This window comes from Rattus rattus, chromosome 2 (assembly GCF_011064425.1).
Source record: "Rattus rattus isolate New Zealand chromosome 2, Rrattus_CSIRO_v1, whole genome shotgun sequence".
Lineage (NCBI taxonomy): Eukaryota > Metazoa > Chordata > Mammalia > Rodentia > Muridae > Rattus > Rattus rattus.
Genome location: NC_046155.1, coordinates 174549346 through 174575513, shown reverse-complemented (window position 1 = coordinate 174575513; position 26168 = coordinate 174549346). Strand labels below are relative to the sequence as shown.

Below are 26168 nucleotides of genomic sequence, written 5' to 3'. Positions count from 1 at the left end.
GTGGGTGGGAGTGGGAGCATCTTCATAGAAGCAGGAGGGAAGGGGGTGTGGGCGAGGGGGAGAGAGGGTAACATTTGAAATGTAAATAAATAAAATATTCAAGAAAAAATAAAATTAAATAAAGAAAAAAGACAAAAAAAGGAATGGGATTATGGTTATCAGAACTTGAGATTTGTCATTTTACATAAAATTTATCTATTGTGACTTATGAAGTGCATTGGGGGGGTGTTTATCTCTACCATGGCTTCAACGTGGAATCAGAGGACAACTTTGAAGAGTTCTCCTCTTCTATGGTTATATGAGTTCTTGGGATCAAATGCAGGTAAGCAGGTTTGTGTACCATGTGAATTTACCTACTAAACCATCTTTCCAGCCTTGGAATTTGTTTTCAAAAGATAGAAAAAAGGTGCAGTAGCCAAGGATGACTGGTTATGCTCGACAAGGACAAGAACATTTATTGTTTGCTGTTTAATTTCATGTAGGTTCAATTCTCCATGATAAAACCTCCCTGGTATTTCCTCAAAGAACTTCAAAGATTATGTAGGACTGGTGGATCACCCAAGTACAGAAACATGGAGGGAAAATGAAGAGTTTATGGAGTGTGAAGTATGTGCTCAACATAACTCATGCCATCTACTTGGTTAATTGCTTCTTGTACCCATCTGTGGCCTTTCTCCAACACAGTGCCCTGAGCATCCTGGGCACAGCTGAGCTTGCAAGTTCCTCAGGAGACAGTCTGTCCCATTGTCACTCTTCAGATGATGCCCTGAGCTGCCACCTTGCATAAGAGAGGCTAGGAAACCTCAGGAGAAGGGAATACAACTTTTAATTGCTCTGGGATTTAATATTCATCCACCTCCACCACATTATGATCAATATTCTCCTCACTGCCTACAAGCCTAGACTTCCCAGCGTGGTCTTAGCCTCAGGTGCTTTATCGAAGGCAATCTCCCAGATAAAAGACCCCTTCACTGCTAGCCACTGCCCCATATGGGGCTGTCCTGTCATTGGCTGTCTGGCCCCCTAGCAGATATGTGGTTGTGCATTCTTCTTCCTGTTCTCCTAGGCTGTCCCTCTGACCCTGCGCATTCTGGACCAAGAGCCTGGCTGTTGCCAAAAGAGAGACCTCAATTTAACCGGCCTGGAGATATATTGGTTGGGGGCAGCTTCTCTATCTTTCGGTTCTCTGATGATACCCTGTCTAATTTCACTGCCCCACCAGCTGAGCTGCAGGATTCAGGGTAAGTGCAAGATGCAGGGTAGGTAGGAGTCTCTGAAAACCAGAAGCAGCTTTACAAGGTTGATTCTCAGACCCAGCTACAAGGCCACCTTGTCTCTGTGTGTAAATGAAGTAGTTCTGCTCTCCTTTTATATCACCTCTCTCCATCTTTTTTTCTTCTCTATATCAGATTGAAATATACACTGCCCATGGATTGGCTGTAATGTATGTGCTCCACAGGTCAGATGTAGATTCTTTATTCTTTTGTATATCCTTCCTTCTTGAAATAGGGTCCAGTTAGGTGTGCTTATTGAATGAATGATTGTGTAATTAATAGATTTTTCCATAAACCATAAGCCCCTGTGGTTCCTCTCTATTTTATTCCTTTTGCTTGGTATTTTTTTCTAAGAATATCATGTTGCCTCCAACTCTAGATAGTCAAAGATGACCTTGAATTTCTACCTCTTGGGAAATATACCACATTCAGTTGATGAGGATCTAACTCCATGAGCTAAGCCATATCAATAACCTACCTTTTTCCCATTTTTTGTTCCAGCATTCCCAAAAATATTACTACACACAGCCTTTCTGGTTATTATTATTTTTGAATCTTTATAAATAGTTAATTTTATTGAAACAATTGCTGAATATGGGATATATGACTGTACACCTAGGGTTCATAAAGGTGAGCCAAGAGATAGTGACTTTCAGCCAAGATTGAGGAACATTGTGTGACCTGAATCAAAAACACTTATTAAGAGTGTTTTTTTAAAAAAAAAAAAACTACAATCATTCTGTATTCAACTACAAATGCAGGAGACATTTATTTCTGCATTTTCACATTTAACAATATGTAAATGACTTTTTGTTTTTGGTGAGACTATATCTCACTTAGTGTTAAGACTTGGTGCTGTAATTCCTTGTGTAATACAGGTAGCACCAAATATGGGATTACAGGCATGAACCACCACACAAGCTTGCCTAGTTTTGGATACAGTGTCTGTCTGTGTAGATGAGGCTAGTCTAAAAGTCATTATCTGCCTGCCCCTACCAGAGTGCAGGAATCACAATGTGTGCTACCATACTTAGTAATCATATTAATTTTTAGCCAATGTATAATAATGTATGTATTGCATAAAGTGCGATATATTTAAAATGCATATATTGTAGGATAATTAACAAAATTCACCAACAAACTCATTATTTGCACACTTACTTTTTTAATGCTGTGAACATTTAAAGTCTAATGTGGGTGGAAGGGTGTTGTGGTAAATATTATAAATACCTTCATGCCCTCACTTGCTGGCACCGTCAGGCCATATGGCATTAACAGGTACATTCACCTCAGTGGCAGCTGTTTATGGGCACCATGTCACGTTGCCCCCAGCTATTCTCTGTCCCCAGTGGTCTCTCCACCCCTGTTGCTAGCCACATGCCATAGCCACTCTATCCTGGCTAGCTGTCTGCCACGAACTCTGCTCACACTGTCAGAAACCTGGTAAAATCAGGTTTCTAGATGTTTGTAATTCGGCAATCAGATTTATGTTAAATTCTCAATCCACTGGGGGAGATGGGGAAAGGTTTGAAGGAGTTGAAGGTACTTGCAACTCCATAAGAACAACAATACCAACCAACCAGAGCTTCCAGGAACTAAACCACTACCCAAAGAGTACACATGGACTGACCCATGGCTCCAGCTGCATAGCAGAGAATGGCATTGTTGGGCACCAATGGATGAGAAGCCCTTGGTCCTGCCAAGGCTTGATGCCCCAGTGTAGGGAAATGTCAGGGTGGGAAGGGGGGGAGTGGTTGAGGAAGGGGAACATAGAAGAAAGGGAGGGGGGATAGGAAAGGGAATAACATTTGAAATATAAATAAAAATATCCAATAAAAAATCTCAATCCAAAATATGTCCACTCAATAAACTCACAACCAATTAATGATATAAACTACCCATTTAGATAAGGTAATTTAACCTCTAAAAATCCATCCATTAAAAAATATTCATAACAACCTAAGTACCTGTGGCCATTTAAGGCCACATGTATCTGGGTCATCCTTCTCTGCCTCTATCTTGGTCCCTCCCTTATCTTTTTTTTCTCTCTGTCCTTACCGAAACTCTGTCCTCACCCCCTTTCTCACTGTCCAATTACAGGCCTCACATCAACTTGTGCCTGCCCTCACCTGCATATAGACATCAACCCACAGTAGGGAAGGGGGAATCAGGAATAAAGGTCTTGAATCTGAGGATATGCCTGAGTTGGTCTACAGTGCAAACATAAACAGTATGAGTTTGGATTCCCACAATCCATGTAAAACTTTCCATGTGGAGCATCTATAACTCTGATTAGGATCAGAAAGATGAGAGGATTCCTAAAGACTGCTGGGCAGCAGCCTAGCTGAATGGATGAAGTCCAGATTCAGTGAGGTAACCTGTCACATCAAGAAGTATGGAGAGGAGTAGTGAGATGGTTCATGGCATAAAGTGTTTGGGATTAAAGCCTGATGGATGGCCTGAATGATCTCCTCCTAAAACCCACATAAAGGTGGGGGAAGAGAGCTGACTCAGAACTTGTTTCCTGATCTTCGAGTGTTGTAGGATGTGTGGGTCTATAAAAACACATGTGTACAGAATAATGATTTTAAAGGGTGGAGAAGCAATTGAGAAAGGTATCTTGATATCACATCAACCTTTACACCTGCGCAGGGAAATATGCACATACACATCACACATACATACACAATCACACACACACACACACACACACACACACACACAACCCTCTGGCTTATACATGCATGTATATACATATACAAATAAAGGAAGTTCAAGTCCACTCTCAGATGTGAGTGTGGGGTCAAACTATGTGTTGTGGATACTCTGACTCAAAGCAAAAAATAATTTATTCTCAAACTATCATTTTTAAAAATTTAATTAAAATATAACAACATTAGTTGAATGTGGTGGCACATGCCTTTAATCCCAGCACTCACAAAGCAAAGGCAAATGAACCTCTAAATTTCTGGCCAGGCAGGACTATACAGGGAAATCCTGCTGTCTCAAGAACCCTATATATCCTTCCTTAAACACTTTCATATAACTTTCCCTTTCAAATTTATGGCCTTTTATTTTTTTTCTATTTTTTCCATCTTTATTAACTCGTGTAATTTTATTAACATTTTGATTGTTATTTCCTTTCCTGGTTTCCAGGCCAACATCCCGCCTAGCCCTTCCCCCCCCCTTCTATGTGGGTGTTCTCCTCCCCATACTCCCAACATTACTGCCCTCCCACCAACAATAACATTCACTGGGGGTTCAGTCTTGGCAGAACCAAAAGCTTCCCCTTCCAATGGTGCTCTTACTAGGCTATTCATTGCTAACTATGCAGTTGGAGCATAGGGTCAGTCCATGTAGGGTCAGTCATTGGGTAGTGGCTTAGTCCCTGGAAGTTCTGGTTGGTTGGCATTGTTGTTCATATGGGGTCTCCATAAGAGCCCCTTCAAACTCTTTCACTGCTTTCTGTGATTCCTTCAACGGGGGGGTCTCATTCTCAGTTCAGTGGTTTAGTGATTGCATTCGCTTATATATTTGCTGTATTCTGGCTGTGTTTCTCAGGAGAGATCTACATATGGTTCCTGTCAGCCTGCTCTTCTTTGCTTCATCCATATTATCTGGCTTGGTGGTTGTATATGTAAAGGCAACATGTGGGGTAGGCTCTGAATGGGTGTTCTTTCTGCCTCTGTTCTAAACTTTGCCTCCTTATTGCCTCCCAAGGGTATTCTTGTTCCCGTTTTAAAGAAGAAGTGAAGCATTCCCATTTTGGTCATCCTTCTTGAGTTTCATGTGTTCTGTGCATCTAGGGTAATTCGAGCATTTGGAGTAATATGCAATTATCAATGAGTGCATACCATGGGTGTTTTTCTGTGATTGGGTTACCTCACTCAGGATGATATTTTCCAGTTCCATCCATTTGCCTACGAATTTCATAAAGTCATTGTTTTTGATAGCTGAGTAATATTCCATTGTGTAGATGTAACACATTTTCTGTATCCATTCCTCTGTTGAAGGGCATCTGGGTTCTTTCCAGCTTCTGGCTATTATAAATAAGGCTGCTATGAACATAGTGGAGCACATGTCTTTGTGATATGTTGGGGCATCTTTTGGGTATATGCCCAAGAGAGGTATAGCTGGATCCTCAGGTAGTTCAATGTCCAATTTTCTGAGGAATCTCCAGACTGATTTCCAGAATGGTTTTCTCAGTCATTCAGCATTCCTCAGCTGTGAATTCTTTGTTTAGCTCTGAACCCCATTTTTTAATGGGGTTATTTGTCTCCCTGCGTTCTAACTTCCTGAGTTCTTTGTATATTTTGGATATAAGCCCTCTATCAGTTGTAGAATTGGTAAAGATGTTTTCCCAGTGTGTTCGTTGTCATTTTGTCCTAACAACAGTGTCCTTTGCCTTACAGAAGCTTTGCAGTTTTATGAGATCCCATTTGTCGATTCTTGATCTTGGAGCATAAGCCATTGAGGTTTTGTTCAGGAAATTTTCTCCAGTGTCCATGTGTTTGAGATGCTTCCCCACCTTTTCTTCTATTAGTTTGAGTGTATCTGGTTTGATGTGGGGGTCCTTGATCCACTTGGACTTAAGCTTTCTACAGTGTGATAAGCATGGATCTATCTGCATTCTTCTACATGTTGACCTCCAGTTTAACCAGCACGATTTGCTGAAAATGCTATCTTTTTTCCATTTGATGGTTCGGGCTCTGTTTTCAAAAATCAAGTGAACATACGTGTGTGGGTTCATTACTGGGTCTTCATTTCTTTTCCACTTGTCTATCTGTCTGTCTCTGTACCAATACCATGCAGTTTTTATCATTATTGCTCTGTAATACTGCTTGAGTTCAGGAATATTGATTCCCCCAGAAGTCCTTTAATGTTGAGGATAGTTTTAGCTATCCTGGGTTTTTTGTTATTCCAAATGAATTTGCAAATTGTTCTGTCTAATTTGCTGAAGAATTGGATTGGTGTTTTGATGGGGATTGTATTGAATCTATAGATTGCTTTTGGTAAAATGGTCATTTTTACTATATTAATCCTGCCAATCCATGAGCATGGGAGATTTTTCCATCTTCTGAGATCTTCTTCAATTTCTTTTTTCAGAGGTGCAATTGAAGTTCTTATCATACAGATCTTTCACTTGCTTTGTTAAAGTCACACCGAGGTATTTTATATTATTTGGGACTATTATGAAGGGTGTTGTTTTCCTAATTTCTTTCTCTGCTTGTTTCTCTTTTGTGTAGTGGAAGGCTACTGATTTGTTTGAGTTAATTTTATACCCAGCCACTTTGCTGAAGGTGTTTATCAGGTTTAGTCGTTCTTTGGTTGAACTTTGGGGATCACTTAAATATACTATCATATCATCTGCAAATAGTGATATTTTGACCTTTCCAATTGGTATCCTTTTGATCACCTTTTGTTGTTTGATTGCTCTGGCTAGAACTTCAAGAACTATATTGAATACGCAGGGAGAGAATGTGCAGCAATGTCTAGTCCCTGATTTTAGTGGGATTGCTTCCAATTTCTCTCCATGTAGTTTAATATTTGCTACTGGTTTGCTGTATATGGTGTTTACTATGTTTAGGTATGGGCCTTGAATTCCTATTCTTTCCAGGACTTTTATCATGAAGGGGTGTTGAATTTTCTGAAATGTTTTCTCAGCATCTAATGAAATGATCATGTGGTTTTTATCTTTTAGTTTGTTTATATAGTAGATTACATTCATGGTTTTCTGTTTATTAAACCATCCCTGCATCCCTGGGATGAAGCCTACTTGATCATGATGGATGATTGTTTTGATGTGCTTGGATTCAGTTTGGGAGAATTTTATTGAGTATTTTTCGTCAATATCCATAAGGGAAATTGGTCTGAAGTTCTCTTTCTTTGTTGGGTCTTTGTATGGTTTAGGTATAAGAGTAATTGTGGCTACATAAAAGGAATTCGGTTGTGCTCCATCTGCTTCAATTTTGTGGAAGTTTGGATAGTATTGGTTTGAGGTCTTCTATGAACATCTGATAGAATTCTGCACTGAACCCATCTGGATCTGGGGTCTTTTTGGTTGGGAGACTTTTAATGACTGCTTCTATCTCTTTAGGAGTTTTGGAGTTGTTTTAATGGTTTATCTATTCCTTACTTAACTTTGTTACCTGGTATCTGTCTAGGAAATTGTCCATTTTCTCCATATTTTCATGTGTGGTTGAATATAGGCTTCTGTGGTAGGAGCTGATGATTTTTTTAATTTCCTCTGATTCTATAGTTATGTCTCCCTTTCATTTCTGATTTTGATACTTTGGACACACTCTCTGTGTCTTCTGGTTAGTCTGGCTAAGGGTTTATCTCTCTTGTTGATTTTCTCAAAGAACCAGCTTTTGTTTCTGTTGATTGTTTGTATAGTCTTTTTGTTTCTACTTGCTTGGTTACAGCTCTGATTTTGATTATTTCCTGCCTTCTTCTCCTCCTGGGTATATTTACTTCTTTTTGTTGTAGAGCTTTTTTTATATTTTATCAAGCTGCTGAGATATGCTCTCTGCAATTTCTTTCTGCAGGCACTCAGAGCTATGGGATTTCCTCTTAGCACAGCTTTCATTGTGTCCCATAATTTTGGGTATGTTGTACCTGCATTTTCATTAAATTCTAAGAAGTCTTTAATTTCTCTCTTTATTTCTTCCATGACCAGGTTATCATTCAGTAGAGTGTTGTTCTACTTCCATGTATATGTGGGTGTGCTTTTGTTATTGTTCTTGAAGACCAGCTTTAGCCAGTGGTGGTCTGACAGGACACATGGAATTATTTCTATCTTTCTATATCTGTTGAGGCCTCTTTTAAGACCGATTATATGGTCTATTTTGGAGAAAGTGCCATGAGGTGGTAACAAGAAGGTATATCCTTTTGTTTTAGAATAGAATGTTCTATAAATATCTGTTAAGTCCATTTAGTTCATGACTTCTTTAGTGTGTCTACATCTCTGTTTAATTTCTGTTCCATGATCTGTCCATTGATGAGAGTCGGGTGTTGAAATCTACTATTATTGTATGAGGTGCAATGTGTGCTTTGAGCGTTAGTAATGCTCCTTTTTGCATGTAGGTGGCCTTCTATTTGGAGCATAGATATTTATGACTGAGAGTTCATCTTGGTGGATTTTTCCTTTGATGAATATGAAGTGTCCTTCCTTATCTTTTTTGATGACTTTTCGTTGAAAATTTATTTTAATTCAATATTAGAATGGCTACTCCAGCTTCCTTCTTCACACTGTTTGCTTAGAAAATTGTTTTGCAGCCTTTTACTCTGAGGTAGTGTCTGTCTTTCTCTCTGAGGTGTGTTTCCTGTAGGCAGCAGAATGCTGGGTCTTCATTGTATATCCAGTTTGTTACCCTATGTCTTCGTATTGAGGAACTGAGTCCATTGATGTTGAGAGATATTAAGGAATAGTGATTGTTGCTTCCTGTTATATTTGTATTTGGATGTGAGATTATGTTTGTGTGCTTTTCTTCTCTTTGTTTTGTTGCCAAGACGATTAGTTTCCTGCTTTTTCTAGGGTGTAGCTTGCCTCCTTATGTTAGGCTTTACCATTTATTATTTTTGTAGGGCTGGATTTGTAGAAAGATATTGTGTAAATTTGGTTTTCTCATGGAATATCTTGGTTTTTCCATCTATGTTAATTGAGACTTTTGCTGATTACAGTACCCTGGGCTGGCATTTGTGTTCTCTTAGGGTCTGTATGACATCTGTCCAGGATCTTCTGGCTTTCATAGTCTCTGGTGAGAAGTCTGGTGTTATTGTGATAGGTCTTCCTTTATATGTTACTTGACCTTTTTCCCTTACTACTTTGAATATTCTTTCTTTGTTTCATGCATTTTTTGTTTTGACTATTATTTGATTGAAGAAGTTTCTTTTCTAGTCCAATCTATTTGGAGTTCTGTAGGCTTCTTGTATGTTTATGGGCACCTCTTTCCTTAGGTTAGGGAAGTTTTCTTTTATGATTTTGTTGAAGACATTTACTAGTCCTTTGAGCTGGAAGTCTTCATTCTCTTCTATACCTATTATACCTAGATTTGATCTTCTCATTGAGTCCTGGATTTCCTGTATATTTTGGACAAGTAGCTTTTTCCTTTCTACATTATCTTTGACAGTTATATCAATGATTTCTATGGAAACTTTGTCTCCTGAGATTCTATCTTCTATCTCTTGCATTCTGTTGGTGATGCTTGTATCTATGGCTCCTTGTCTCTTCCTTTAGTTTTCTATATTCAGGGTTGTCTCCCTTTGTGTTTTCTTTATTGCTTCTATTTCAATTTTAATTCCTTCACCTGTTTGTGTTTTCCTGTAATTCTTTCAGGGATTTTTGTGATTCCTCTCTATAGTCTTCTACTTGTTTATTTATGTTTTACTGCACTTCTATAAGGGAGTTCTTTATGTCTTTCTTGAAGTCCTCCATCATCATGATCAAATGTGATTTAAAATCTAGATCTTGCTTTTTCTGGTGTGTTTGAGTATTCAGTATTTCCTTTCGTGGGAGAATTGAGCTCTGATGATGCCATGTAGTCTTGGTTTCTGTTGCTTGGGTTCCTGTTCTTGCCTCTCACCATCAGGTTGTCTCTGGTGTAACCTTGTTCTGCTATCTGACAGTGGCTAGACCATTCTATAAGCCTGTGTGTCAGGAGTGCTGTAGACCTGTTTTCCTGTTTTCTTTCAGCCAGTTATAGGAACAGAGTGTTCTGCTTTCAGGTTTGTAGTCTTTCCTGTCTACTGGTCTTCAGCTGTTCCTGTGGGCCTGTGTCGTGAGTCCATCAGGCAGGTCACACGGGGTAGAAAAGTTGGTCTTACCTCTGGTCCTGGGCCTGAAGTCACTCCTGGGGGGCTGTGTTTCAGCTCTCCGAGAGGCGGCAACCAAAAGGGCCTGCCCCAGCTGCACAGGGGTCCCAGATGGCGTTAGGTGTTTTCCTCTAGAGTCAGAAAATGTGGGCAGAGTGTAGTCTCTTCTGGCTTTCCAGGCATGACTGCCCCTCTGAAGGTTTAGCTCTCCCTCCCGCAGGATTTGGGTGCAGGGAGCTCTTTAACCAGGTCCCTTCCTGTCTGGGCGGTGTCTGGACCACAAGGGACCTGCAGCTTGAGTGCCCCTATCTTCCTGTTCCCAGAGGCCCTACACAGTTTCCTCTTGGGACAGGGATGTGAGCAAGGTTGTGCAGTACTGGTGGTCTCTCCTGCCCTGCAGTCTCAGGAGTGCCACCTGTCCGGGTGATGTGCTCTCTCTCTCCCATGCGGATTGGCAGCAGGGAGCTGTGGGCTGGGATTAGCAAGGTTCTGGCCTTTTATTCTTTAATTATTGTTTCTGCATAATTATACAGATAAGTATATAAATAAATATAAATATGACCTGTCAAGTCATTTTTGGTTAATTTTTTGAGTAATTTTAGTATTGTTTGTATGTATGTTTTTAAGTTTTTTAGACTTATTCCTTGATGATTTCATATGTTTATATGGTACATTTAGTTTATTCTCATTCCACCAGCCCCTCTCATCTTTCTTTCATACCTATCATTACCTCCTCCACATGGGAGGTCCCTTTCCCACATTCCTGCCTTTTTACTCACTGATTAAACTGGGGCTGTTGTGTGTGCCTTTGTGTTTGGAATATCCATTGGAGCCCGGTGTGGTCACCTGTTAGTTGCAGGACTGAATAAAATGACAGTCTTTAACGCAAAACACATCACTTTCCAATAGTTCAGCAAGAAAGAGTGAGGCCAACAAAAGAAATTTGCAGAGCATGATTGGCTTTTGACAGACTCACATGCGTGCAGTGTCTGAGTCATGTCCTGAAGGCAGCATTTCACTTCTGGTCCCCATATCTTCTGGATCTTAATTGAGCATTTCTGAAATAGATGTTAGTTACCAAAAATTGTAATCAATAAGATTTATTTTCTTTTTTTCTTTGAGACAGGGTCTTGCTATATGCCTCTGGCTACCTGAATCTGGCTATGTAATCTATTCTGGTCTCTATCTTACAAAGATCCACCTGCCTCTACCTCCTGAGTGGTAAAATTAAACAAGTAGATTGTGCAATAGATCTTCAAATGTTTCTCCTGTATTCTGAAGCTCTCCCTGTGATTAATGTCTCTACATTCCCTCTGGCTCCCCTTTGACTCATCTGGAATGTTCTCCTGTGCATATCTCTGTAGAAGTATTTGAGATGTACTTGTTTACTTAGATCACTTCAATCACAGTGTTCATTCTTGTTCCATTATGTCCCATAATGAGTGATAAATGTGGGCTTCTCTTTCCCTCAGCGTTTCCAGGTGGGGCTACCAGGTGGCACAGAGTTTTGTCTTTGCCATTGAGGAGATTAATAGGAATGCTCACTTATTGCCCAATTTGACACTTGGCTTCTCCATTCGAAACTCTGGGGACTCAGTGCATGGAGCCCTCTATGAGACAATGGGCTTTCTCACAGGGCAGGATGAGCCCATCCCCAACTACACATGCCAGCATGGCTCTCCACAGGCTGCCTTGGTTGGAGACACACGGTCATCCCTGTCTGTACCCATGGCCAGACTTCTGGGACTGTACAAGTTTCCTCAGGTGAGTTGCTCAAACCCTATTCCTTAATTAATGTAGTGGAACCCCTTAATGATGGTAGTGAAATTTAGGTGATGGTCCCAGTAATGAGCCCCTCTATTTCAAAGCCAGGTTTTCTGAGATATTCTCCATGTCCAACATGGTTCTGTCCTCCATGATAGATAATTTAGAGAGAATTATCATCCCCCTGCATTGACAAAAATCTGAGACATTTTCTTTTTTCTATTTAAAAATAATTTTAAAGATTTAATTATTTTTATTTCATGTGTATTGAGTATTTTGCCTATGTGCCATATGGGTGTCTTGTGCCCATGGAAATCAAAAGAGGCATTGGAGTTTGTAGAACTGTAATTCCAAATGGTTTTCAAGTCATGAGGGTGCAAGAAAATGAGGTCCTTTGAAAGAGCAGCAAGTAGTGTTAACTAACCACTTAGCAATCTCTCCAGCTATTTATTTGTTTGTTTGTTTATTATTGTTGTTATTATTGTGTGTGCTTATTCTTGAATATGTGTATTTGTGTGCATATGTGCTCTACACCAATGCCATGGTGCCCGTTTTTCAGAAGACAACTTTTTAGGGTCATGTTTTTCTATGTTGCTTCTAATAATTAAACTCAGGCTTCCAAACTTTGTAACAAACAATTTACTCGGAAGAATCATCTTTCCAACTTACAGATAAAAAACATATAGTAAGTGATCTAGTTATAGGAACTACAACTAGACTTTGAGTCTAGGCAGTTGGGCTCATGACACTAGCTCCTATCTACCACATTGATGTTCCCTGAAACCAAACCATCATTGTCATTCCCACAAGGGTAGCTATATATAACAATCATCTCTTCAGTTCATAGCTTTAACAGGTGACTTGCAGATAATTTATCCATTTAAGATGAACACTTCTGTGGCTTTTGCTTTGGCATGATTGCTACAGGTGAGCTGAGGACATTTTCATCTTCTTGCAGAGACACCAACCTCAAGCAAATTGGCTACCTTATCCCATCATTCCTACTCTGAGAAAACCTCTAAACTACTTTCTGTCTCTGTGGATCTGCCTTTTGTAGTAATTTCATATGAACAGACTCACTATAACTAGATTGGCTTCTTTCACTGAGCATACTTTCAAGGGTCACCCGTTTTGTATCATGTGCCAACATTTTACTCCTTATCAACAATTATTGCTAAATGTTACAACTCTGACAGGAATGGTATCCTGGCAGTAAAGAGCCAAGGAATACCACAACATCACACTGCACACCAAACTACACACAGGCGATTTACTGGGAGGGAAGAATCCAGGAGGGTGACTGCCACTGCTCGGGTGAGAAGCAGCAGAGAACTGAGGAGAAGACATTGTTTATATAGTGTGTCTTGGGAGTGGAGCTTTCTAAGGTGGAGCCATCCAGGTCAGGATTGGGGGGTTTTCAAGACCAGAGCTTAGGGTGAGTTCAAATCCTGGGTTTGGGCTTTTCACACTGTAGGGCAGGGGATGAGTTAGAGTGTTCTATGATAGAGCCTGGCAGTTGAAGGTCCTCATGGGAGGGGTTTGAACACTCCTGTGCCTTGAGAATTTCAAATTTTATTTATTTATATAGAGGCCATGTTTTGCTTATCTATTTATCAGTTCATATTCCACTCAATGTGAAATATGATAATTCTACACCCCTGGACCCATGTTATGTGATAATGAAACTTTTAGGATGAGGGTCGTTGGAGGTGGACCTTAAATTTCAATACATGATCCTACTTCCTGTATTTTTTCTGCTTTTTTCTACCAAGATATGAGGAGGTAAAGATTCCCAGATGCACATCTTATACCATGGACACATATGCTGCTGTACATATACTACCATATAGATTATACCTTCTCAAACTATGAGCCCAAAACACCTCTTCCCCATTCAACTTAGTTCTTGTCAGATATTTTGGTCACACCAATGAACAAACATTACTTCAGCTGTTTTCTCTTTGGGGATCTCAAGCATGTTCTTTCTATGAATAGTGAGTATAGGGCTTTGTTTGCTTTCTTTCTTTCCTTTTTGTAATGCTTACATACTTTTGTCCATCTTAGGAATGTAGATAGAATTACTGAGACAAATGGCAATTGTGTTAAGCCATAGAATCAATCACTAAAATATTGATTAGCTTTTTTGTGTTGGAACAAACACATGTGAGAGAAATAACTTTTTAGAGAGGCTCTCTTTTAAACAAAACCTGTCAATAAATTCATGACTTCATTCATACCTGTGTGCTTGTCTGTGTGGGTGTGCCTGTCTGTGTCTGTGTCCATGTCTGTTTGTTTGTCTTTCTGTGTGCACATGTTGAAGCAGCATCTCTCTGTGTAATCAAGCCTGTCATTGAACTCTTAATCCTCTTTCATCAGTTCCTGAGTGCTGTGCACTACCATGCTCAGAGAAGAAACATGATGAATTAAACATTTTTAAAGAACTTCTTGTTCTTTAAAATGTGTGGGGTTACAAGATAAGCTTCAGTTAAATTCCACAGACTAGAGAGATGGCTCAGAGGTTAAAACCATTTTCTGCTCTTGCAGAGAACATAAGGTTATCTCCTTAGTGGCTCACATCCATCTGTAAATTCATTTCCACTAACGTGACTCCTTCTTCTGTTCTCCAAGGGCTGCAGACGCAGGACCATTGTAATTGCAGGCAAAACCCTATTTTTAGTATGGTACTGTAATATTTCTATTAAAATATAATTTTTCAACTAATAATGTGTGTTTCATGGGACAGGTTGGCATGACCATGCTTATGAGATTGAGTCAATTGTATCCCTCCATTTAAACCAACAAGATACTAGATTGTATAACAATTATAGATTTTGTAGTAACAGGAAAAGGTTTTCAACACGTACTGTGAGGCTGTTAAGCCACATCTGTGCCTTTCATAAAAACACACAGACAATGAATTCCAGTTGTCACATCTCTTTTGAGAACACTGTACCATTATTTCCTAGACAAATTGACAAATCAGACAGATTCCTTTTTCTTTCAAACATGAAAAATCACACAATGGTGGACTGATAAGAGCCCATAACTTATTGGTTCTTATTATAAACAGCTAGGAAGCTCATCAGGTGAAAGAAGACAGATGGTGGAAGAAGAAAAACAGTCCTCCATAATTTTTTTCTGACATCCATACATGCATCATCAAAGGTGCACACACACACACACACACACACACACACACACACACACACACACACACATAAACACACCATAAACATCATAACACACAAATTTACAAAGAACATCTCAATAGCTGTGTGTAAACCAGAGAATCAACCCAAGTCTAGCTGAAACTCAGGATGAAAATATGAAGGGGCAGTGGAAAGGACAGATACTGAAAGGAAAACAAAAAGAACTATGGCTCTGGGATTCACTGCAGGAGTAACAGGGCTCTTAAGGATGACCAGCCATTGAGGCACACATAGCTGATTGATTGAAACAGTGCAATTCCCAAAGCATGATGTGCAAGTCCTTTCATAAATATCTTCATGTTTTATATTTTAATATAATCTCACCTCTCTCTCTCTCTCTCTCTCTCTCTCTCTCTCTCTCTCTCTCTGTGTGTGTGTGTGTGTGTGTGTGTGTGTGTGTGTGTGTGTGTGTGTGTGTGTGTGTGTGTGTGTATGTTTATGTTTGAGTTTATGTCACAGTTACCAGGGTAAGCCAGAGGCAACTCCTGGGGCTGGAGTTACAGGCTACTTGATGTGGGTGTTGGGAATCTAAGTGGGGTCCTCTGCAAGAACAAGGGCGTGATTTACTGAGGTATCTCACCAGACCCCTTCTTCTCACAATCAAACCAAGCTATCAACTTTCACCTGAGTCCAGGATCTCATCCATTTTCAGTGTCTGGCTGTTCCTTCACAGGTCAGTCATGGATCATCATTACCCAGCCTGAGTGACAAGATCCAGTTTCCATCTTTTCTTCGGACCCTGACTAGTGACCTTACATCCTCCCGTGCAGTCACCCAGCTGATAATTCACTTTCAGTGGTCCTGGGTGATCATACTGGCCCAAGATGATGACTTTGGGCAGCAAGCCAGCTCTCTAGCCACTCAAATGCTGACCTCAGCTGAGGTTTGCATTGAATTCCACCTCCGTGTTCCTTCCCATTTGTCCTTGGCTAAGATTGAAGAGACTGTCCAGAAGATGCAGAAATGTACAGCTAGAGTTGTTCTGGTTTTCCTAAGCAATTCAAATTTCCAACTCATCCTGTATGGCTTACTGGCTGTCCCTTTCTCAGGACAGGTGTGGGTAAGCAAGGATACTCTGCACATAGCACTCACTCTAACTATTCCAGATATTTCCCAGGTCTTGCAAGGCACATTTAGCCTTTTGCCTCATAGCAGCAGGGCTATTGGCTTCCCTGAGTTCCTTGATCACTTGCGCCCCAGCCAGACCCCAGAAGACATGTTTATAAAAAAGTTCTGGGAGTTCACTTTTGATTGTACATGGCCCAACCAGAACAACACAGTAACAGAGGATGTCCAGTTCTGTTCAGGAGATGAGAGCCTAAAAAACAAGCCACATCCTTTCCCAGAAGTGAGTAAAACTGATGCAGCTTACGCAGCTGTCTACAGCATTGCCCATGCCCTACATGATATGATAGCCAGTGATCACCAGGATGGGAAAAGTACAATCTCCCAGGACTTCCAGCCCTGGCAGGTAAGAGAGACCTATGTGAAGTGAATGATTTGGGGATGGTCATGGAACAGGAACAATGGTTTATACTAAGCTATAGAGATGTAGCAGACCATATATTTCATCGGGAATATCTCATCCTCTCAACTGAGAGGCATCTCAGAAACTGTATTAAATAAAATACCATGCTATGTGTTTGATCTCAGATGATCCCAGTCCCTATAGTATTGCTTGACCTAGCCAATACAAGATACCTAGTACGATTAAATTTCCAGATAATATTACATTTTTCTAGCATCCAAAATTTGAGTTTTCATAAACACAGGATGATTTTAGTATAGGCATGATGCAAATCAGAATTTCAAACAGATAGCAAATGCCATTGGTTGGTTTGATTCATTCATTCATTCATTGACTGATTAATTGGTATAGGAGCACATGTGTGTATACATGCAGGAAGATGTGGATAGTATGCACAGGTGTGTGAATATATGTGGGAAGGTCTGAGGATATAAGAAATTACCCTTCAATCACTCTTCTACCTTTTCTTTCAATCATGGTCTCTCACTCAAACCCAGAAGTTATTGATATGGCTAGTCCTTCTAAAGAACTACTGTATCTCCTGTCTCCACTCCCTGAAGTTGTAAATACAGAGGAGTTGCTACATCCATTTGGGGATTGTGCATATTTGTAGTCCTATCTTCAAGCTTCTGTGGCAACTGATTTAATTACTGAGCCAACGCCCACAACCTAACACTTTTTTTTGTACTTTAAAAAATTATTTCATAATTTTTTACTTTTTTTATATTTTTTATTAGAGACATTTCTTTACTTACATTTCAAATGTTATTCCCTTTCCTAGTTTCCTGCCCATAAGCCCCAGCCCCTCACCCTCCCACATACAGGTATTCCCTCCATCCATCCCCCTTACTGCCCCCCCCCAAATTCCCCTGCACTAGGGATCCAACCTTGGCAGGACCAAGAGCTTCCCCTTCCACTGGTGCCCCAACAAGGCTATTCTCTGCTACATATGCAATTGGAGCCCTAGGTCAGTCCATGTAGTCTTTTGGTAGTGGTTTTGTACCTGGAAGCTCTGGTTGGTTGGCATTGTTGTTCTGTCTCCTCCTGCCTTCCATGATTATTTTGTTCCCCTTTGTGAGTAAGACTGAAGTATCACATTTGGGCCTTCCTTCTTGTAAAGCTTCATATTGTCTGTGAGTTGTATCATGGGCACTCTGCACTTTGGGGGTTATATCCACTTATCAGTGAATATATACCACTCATGTCCTTTTGAGTCTGGGTTATCTCACTCAGGATATTTTCTAGTTCCATCCATTTGTCTGCAAGGTTCATGATGTTCTCATTCTTAATAGCTGAATAATATTCCATTGTGTAAGTTAAACACATTTTCTGTATCCATTCTTCAGTTGAGGGACTTCTGGGCTATTTCTTATTTATGGCTTTTACAAATAAGGCTTCTATGGTGGGGCATGTTTTGGATAGATGCTAACGAGCAGCACAGCACAGTATTCAGGTGGAACTATTTCCAGTTTTCTGAAGAACCATCAGATTGATTACCAGAGTGATTGCATCAGTTCCCAATCCCACCAGCAATGGAGGAGTGGTCCTTTCTCCACATTCTCTTCAGCATGTACTATCACTTGGGTTTTTGCTCTTGGATATTCTGATTGGTATAAGGTGGAATCTCAGGCCTCCTGGGAGGCAGGAAGTGCTGTGTCTGGTTAGGATAGGCTTCCTGTGTCCCTGGTTATGTCTGACCTCCTGGGAGACAAGCAGACTATGGAGCTTATGAGAGGAGCAGGTATACAAATCTGCACTGGGTGAGGATCCAGCACAGAGGAAAGATGGCACTTGGGCACAAAGGATAGATCCTACATCTGCTGGGCTCTGTGGGTGTACCAGCTGTTATCATGGTTGGGGCTGGGGGGTCTCACCTGTGTCCCTGCTTACAGCAGACCTCCTGGGAGATGGGAAGGATGAATGGTGTGGAAGAGGAGCAGTCACACAAATCTGCCCCTGATGGAGGTGCAGACTAGGAGAAAGATGGTTTTCAGGCAGAGAGGATTGCAATTTCATAGTTATATAATGCTTTTGGTACATTTGACTCATATACATACATATATACATACATACATGCATACACATATATACATATGTATATATATATATATGTGTGTGTGTGTGTGTGTGTGTTGTGTGTGTGTGCACATGTGTTTATCGTCTTCTGCAATCTACTGAGAGTATACCTGAGACGCTACTGTATGCCTGTTGAAAATGCATATGATTTTGAGCCAGATGGACAGTAATAGATGTTGACATTTTTGACTGAGAGTAACTGATAAGAAATTACATGTCACTTGGCTTGGTGATCCAAGCCTATCATCCTAGCACACAGGAGATTGAGGCAAGAGGATCAGATTCAAGGCAAGTCTGAACTTCATAGCAAGATATTGTCACAAAATAAACAAAAAGAGGCTGGTGATTACTATCTGGGTAATCTATAAAAGCATGTAAAGTAGAAGAAGGAGTGAGATGCCAGGAAAGGGTTGAATAAGGTCTGAGAAGATCTTTCTATCAGGAAATATCTGAGTTCCAAACAGAGAATGAGAAATTTCACCATGGGAAGAAGTAATGGCATTGCATATGTCAGGAATAGCATGTGTCAACACCCTAGAATGGAGATAACAAGAAGAGCCACATGAGTACTGAAAGAGTATGGCATGTGAGCCAGAGTTATTAGGAGGCCTAGGTGGGTTGGGGCAAGTCTGTGGAGGTCTTACTATGGTTTAGAGTCTAAAGAGTATAATGAGAATTTTGAGGACATTAGTAAAGATCCAAATGAAACCTTGGAAACAGCACCACATTTTGATGTTTCAGGGTTTAAACTTAAGGCTGGTGAGATGATAATAGAATTTGTACCCAAGCCTAAATTGGATTTCTGAGTCACATATGTCAGCATAAAGAGAGAAAAGAGAGAACACTACTGAGAGTTGTTCTCTGTCTAATGTGTGTGAACTGTATGTGCATACATGTGCATACATGTACACACACGGAGAGAGAGAGAGAGAGAGAGAGAGAGAGAGAGAGAGAGAGAGAGAGAGAGAGAGAGAGAGAAGAGAGAGGGTTAAAATATCTGGATTTGTTATCATGAATTATTACTTTATAAAAGCAAGAACATTTTTGTGAGTCTTTGAAAATATCATATGTCCTTAAGCCCCCTTATACTTACTGGCAACTGGGGCCAGTCCTAAGATGAGGAGGCTTTGTGTCATTACAGAGGTGAATGACCTGTGGAATTTTGGATAAGGTCATGGACACCGGACCTGACCAATCTACAATATTTTCCATTCTTCTTCAGTTGCTTCATGCCCTCAGAAAGGTGCACTTCAAGACTCCTGACAGAATTGAGATTATGTTTGATGTCAATGGAGATTTGGTGTCAAAATTTGACATTCTCCAAGGGCAAAGGATCCCCAAGGGCATATTCCACTTGGTCCATGTAGGCATAATAGACCCTCATGACTCTTCAGAGAACAAAATGGTGGTCCATTTGAAGGAGGATATCCAAGTGAGTTGCTTAGATGCAGAGATGGCTCTTGTGTGTTAGTGTGCTAAAGTCACAGGAAAATTTCAAGTTCAGAGTTCCTTATCTCTTCTTATATCTGAAGTAGATGCCACTCTAGATAGGGCCAGTCAAGTATAACTGACTATGTTCTTAACCTCATAAGAGAGCATTCTCTGAATGCCACTCACTCACCAATAAAAATGACTATATCAGAGCTGAAGTAAGAGATGGCTTAGCAGTTAAAGTGCTTGCTATGCAGGTACAAGGTACAAACATTAGATCTCCAGAATATTCATCCAGGTGGAGTGGGCAGTGTGGTAGATCTGTAATTTCATTCTTGGAAGTTGGAGACAATGAGATGCCCAAAACAAGCTAGCAAGTAAGACTTGAAGTATCAGTTATCTCAGGGTTTTATTTTGTGCCTCAATGTGCATAGTGAAAAAGCAAGAGGGTGATTCCCAACATGATCCTTGGGCCTCTACATGCACTCATTTATACATGCACATAATCACATATAGATGTAAAAAACACATACACATACTTGCGCAATATATACTTGTGTAAAATGGGAGCAAGAACACACTAGAATCCCAAAATAGAATCAGAATCAGTACCTGGTGATCTTTTGAGAGATATCATTGCCTGTGTTCAGGACCTGCTCTGTGAAGAGGAAGATAGTGACCCACTAAACCAGACACTTTCCCATGGGCCACCTGAGAAATGGACTCAGGAGACACCCTCAGGTTACTTGCTGTGTTAGATTTTTCCTAACCATAACAGATACCCGAGAAATAGTATAAAGTGAAGAAAAGCTTTTATTAACTCAGGGTATGAGAGGTCCAAGGCCAGATGAATACACTGCTTTGAGTGTGTGTTTGAGGCAGTTTGTCTTTGCAGCAGGGATGTGTGGAGGAAGAGGTTTCCCAATCCATGGGACCCAGGAAGTAGGAGGTGGGGCTATAGATAGATTAGATAAGTAAACAAGTTAGATCTTACTAGTACATAGCTCTTGTTACTCTCTTCCTCCAATTAAGTCCCATGTCCTGTTTCCATGTACAATAGTTCATCAAATTTTGAGTCTACTGAGGAATTTATCCATTGATTATATCAGATGTATCAAGATCCAATCATTCTTCAAAAATCCACCATCTTTTTTTTTTTTTTTTTATTTATTAACTTGAATATTTCTTATATACATTTCGAGTGTTATTCCCTTTCCCGGTTTCCGGGCAAACAACCCCCTCCCCCTCCCCTTCCTTATGGGTGTTCCCCTCCCCACCCTCCCCCTATTGCCGCCCTCCCCCCAACTGTCTAGTTCACTGGGGGTTCAGTCTTAGCAGGACCCAGGGCTTCCCCTTCCACTGAAAAATCCACCATCTCTTAATCAGTGGTCCAACACACAAGACTTTGGGAAATATTTGAGGCTCAAAGGCTGATGTTTATTAACAAAATGATCAACTGTTTTGAGACAGGCATGTGTATGTGTGTAATATGCTCCATAGAAATGCTTCAGCTTGCTGTCCTATGCCAGTGGATAAAGAATACCCCTCCTTCTACAACTTTGTCTAACTTTGTCCTAGTGACATCTCCAATCAATGGTGACCTTAAGGATTTCTTCATGAGAATGAGGTTCCAATTCATGGATTTGTTAACCATTAAGGACATATCCTAAGTATTCAGAGGACTCTTGTGGAGTATTTTTTTAATGTGATTGATTTGGAAGGTGGTTTTACTCTCTTCTGTTATGGCAGAGACCTCAGGATTCTCCACTGCCATTTTGATAATTCTTTCCTGGAGTTGGAGGTGTGCTAAAAGAAACTGAGTCAGCCTTTAGATCTCTACTGTGGAAGTGTGTGTGTGTGTGTGTGTGTGTGTGTGTGTGTGTGTGTGTGTGTGTGTGTTTGTATGTGTGTGTATCTGTCTATGTGTGTGTCTGCTTGTATGAATGTGCATGTCTGTGTGTGCATGTCTATGTGTGTCTCTGTGTGTCTCTGTGTGTGTGCTAAGGTGTTAAGGGAGTTGCTACATACAATTTTTCTCTTTTTGAAGCTCAAGGATACTTAATTATTAAAGTATATGCAAAAATAACAAACAGGACAATCAAAAGTAAATCTCAACAGCTTCACTGAGGAGGGAGATGAGGGAAAGGAACTAAGACAGTCATGTCTTCTGAGTTAGGCCTGGAGCCCAGCAAGTAGTCACAAGGTTTCAGGGAACTTCAGAGAAAGAAATAAAGGCAAGAATAGCAAGGGAAACATGTCTAGGTTATGGACTGTGTCCAAAATAAAAGAAAAAATTAAAATGATGTTTTTTGAGTAACTGAGACAAGCAGGCTGACTTGACAGAGGGCATGGCATGCTTCTATAATGTCTGACAAAATACAATTCTTTCATAGTTTATTTTGCATGTATGCATATTTGCCTGCATGTATATTACGCATATACTTGGTGCATAGAGAAGCCAGAAAAGGGAATTGGATCCTCTGGAACTGGAGTTACAGTGCAAGGTGCTCTTTGGGTGGGGGGAATTGAATGCTGCTTCTCTGAAAGAGCATTATTTACTCCTTACAGTTTACCCATCTCTGTAGTCCTGTACCTTCAATTATTGATGTAGGAGCCACAGCGAAATTGAAAAACTTTTTAAGTTTTTTTTAAGTTGTTAGCCAAGGAAGCTATATGTAGCTCTTCTCCTATTACATACAATAGTACTTCTGCAGTTTTCCATCTCTTAGGATACACATGTTTTCTGAAGGGTATCTCATCTAGTGGACTAAGAGGAAACTGGTCTGTTCTGCTTCCTCAGGGTGAAGTTAAGCATGATTTCCTGGAGAGTCACAATGACACTATGTTCACTGTTACTAGGTACCCACCTCTGTCTGCAGTGATAGCTGCCTTCCAGGATCCAGCCAAGTACTCCAACTAGGAGCCCCCCACTGCTGTTTTGATTGTAGTCCATGCCCCGAGGGACAGTTTGCAGACCAAAGAGGTAAGGGCAGATGGACCTGGAGTCTAAGGAATCCACAGGGCAAATGTGAGCCTCCTGTATGTCTCCATTGTCTTAGCTACTATTCTACTGCTGTGCAGAGAAACTATGACCAAGGTAGCTTCGAAAAGAAGAACATCATTCTGGGGATTTAGTTAGCATTTCAGAGGCTGAATCCATGACCAGGAAAAATGGGTATCAGGCAGGCTTGGTGCTTCAGCAGTTACTGAGAGCTTATACGCTGATCCACAGGCTGCAGGGGGCAGAGACATGGAGAGTGGGCCTGGTCTGGGATTTTGAACTCTCAACGACCACAGTCAGAAACACATCTCCTCCACAAGACTATACCTCACAATCCATCACGTACAGTCTATCAACTAGGAATCAAACATTCAAATATATGAGCTATGGGGGTAATTCTCATCAACTGAGATGAAAACCACATCAATCTACTCAGATGTTATGTGGATATTAGGAAGAAAAACCATTGAGAATGTTACTAAATTTTCATTTTTATTTATTATTATTCTTTACTTTTCAACCCACTCACTGTTCTCCTTTCAGTCACCCCCTCACCACAATCCGCCCACCACTCCCTTTTCCCAGTGACAAGAACATATCTCATGGATAGGAAACAGCTTTTCTGATAGCTTCCACCCTGGTTGTATGGACCCACATGAAGACCAAGCTGCATATCTGCTATATAGGTATGATTGGCCTAGGTCTGGTCCGTGTATATTCTTTGGTTGTTGGTTCAGTCTCTGAGAGCCCCAAGGGTCCATGTTTACCTGATTCTTTTTGATGCCAACCTAGACTACTATACCTGACAAAACTATATCACCATAGATGGAGAAACCAAGATACTTCAAGACAAAGTCAAATTCAAACAAAATCTATCCACAAATTCAACATTAAGAACATACAACCCAAAGAGGACAAGTACATCCAAGAAAACACAGGAAATAAGTAATACCATACTAGCAAAAACAGGGGAAGCACACATGTAAACACACATATAAAGAGAAATACCTACACACATGCAAACACACTAACACCACCAACATCAAAATAACAGGAAATAACCACCACTTTCAACATCAATGAACTCAATTTCCTAATAAAAAGACACAGACTAACAAAATGGAAGTGAAAATAGGATCCATAATTCTACTACATACAAGAAATATATTTCAGCAGTAAAGATAGATATTACCTCAGAGTAAAGGGCTGGAAAAAGGTTTTCCAAGCAAATGTACTCAGAAAGCAAGCAATTTTTATCTCATTTTTAATTGGATATGTTTTAATTTGAAATTCAAATGTTATATCCTTTCTTGGTTTCCCATCCATAAACCCCCATTCTATCCCCTCCCCCTTCTTCTACAAGGGTGTTACCTCACTTATTCACCCATCCCTTCCCTCCTCCCTACCCTGACATTCCCCATCACTGGGACATCAAGCCTTGGAAGAACAAAGGGCTTCTCCTCCTATTGGTGCCCAACAAGACCATCCTCTACTACATATGCACCTGTAGCCATGGGTCTGTCCATGTGTACACTTTGGGTATTAGTTTAGTCCCTGGGAGCTCTGGAGGTAGGTATTGTTGTTCTTATGGGGCTGCAAACCCCTTCGGCTCCTTTAATCCTTCCTCTAACTCCTCCAATGGGGACCCTCTACTCAGTTCAACGATTGGCTGCGAGCATCCACCTCTGAATTTGTCATGCTCTGGCTGAGCCTCTCAGGAGACAGCTTTATCAGGCTACTGTCAGCTTGCATGTCTTGGCATTGGCATTATTGTCTGGGTTTTGTGGCTGTAGGTACATGGGCTAGATCCCCATGTGGGGCAGACTCTGGATGGCCTTTCCTTCAGTCTCTACTCCGAACTTTGTCTCCGTATTTCCTCCTATGAATATTTTTGTCCATGTGTGATATTTTTGTGTTTGGGTTACCTCACTCAAAATAACATTTTCTAGTTCCATCCATTGGCCTATGAATTCCATGAAGCCATTGTTTTTGATAGCTGAGTAGTATTCCATTGTGTAGATGTACCACATTTTCTGTATCCATTTCTCAGTTGAGGGACATCTGAATTCTTTCAAGCTTCTGGCTATTATAAATAAGGCTGCTATGAACATAGTGGAGCATGTGTCCTTGTTATATATTGGAGCATCTTTTGGGTATATGCCCAGGAGTGGTCTCTCTGGGTCCTCAGGTAGTACTATGTCCAATTTCCTAAGGAATCACCAGCCTGATTTCCAGAGTGGTTGAATCAGCTAGCAATCCCACCAACAAATGGAGGAGTGTTTCTGTTTCTCCACATCCTTGCCAGCATCTGTTGTCACCTGAGTTGTTTTATAGTTTTATTTTAAATTTTTCTGAGGAACCACATTTCTTTTTCACACACTATCTGTTTCAATCTAACTTTTCAACAAACATGAACAGACATTCCCTTTTCTCTACATCCTAACCCTTGTTAACTGCTGAGATTTAGATAAAAGTCATTCTATATTTGGGAGATGATACACAATATTGTTTTGGTTTGATGTTCCCAGATAATAAGTAATATTATACATATTTGGCCATTTGTATTATTGGATAAAACCGTGTTTGTTTCTTTTTTATTTGGGGGAGCAAATTCTTTTTTATTTACATTTCAAGAGTTATCCCCTTTTCCAGTTTCTAATCCATGAACCGCCCTGTCCAATTCCACCTCCCCCTACTTCTATGAGGGTGTTCCCCAGCCCAACCACCCACCCATTCGCCTCCCTGTTCTGACATTCTCCTATACTGGGGTTGTCCAACCTTGGCATAACTAAGGCTCCCCATTGGTGCCAACAAGACATCCTCTGCTACATATGCAGCTGAGCCAGGGTTTGTCCATGCTGCACCTTTGGGGTGGTTGTTTAGTTCCTGGGAGCCTTGTTTATTGGTATTTTTTTCTTATAAAGCACCTTCAGTTGCTTCCTGATCCTTTCTTTATTTTTATTTGTATTCTAACCCTCCAATGGGGACTCCATTCTCACTTCAATGGTTTGCTGCTAACATTCGCCACTGTATTTGTCATGTGCTGGCAGAGACTCTCAGGAGACAATTAT

At 40.5% G+C, this 26168-nt stretch overlaps 1 protein-coding gene across 1 annotated transcript in view; it reads left to right on the top strand.

The window, feature by feature from the left end:
* Window positions 1–240: 240 nt before the first annotated feature.
* The window catches only part of LOC116893416 (vomeronasal type-2 receptor 26-like), a 39499-nt gene continuing 13571 nt past the window's right edge, over window positions 241–26168 (top strand). Inside the window, exons 1-6 of the mRNA XM_032895198.1 lie at window positions 241–322; window positions 1067–1241; window positions 11561–11852; window positions 15735–16532; window positions 19888–20097; window positions 22956–23079. Coding sequence (XP_032751089.1) covers window positions 241–322; window positions 1067–1241; window positions 11561–11852; window positions 15735–16532; window positions 19888–20097; window positions 22956–23079 — 1681 coding nt within the window. The remainder of the gene's footprint in view (window positions 323–1066; window positions 1242–11560; window positions 11853–15734; window positions 16533–19887; window positions 20098–22955; window positions 23080–26168) is intronic.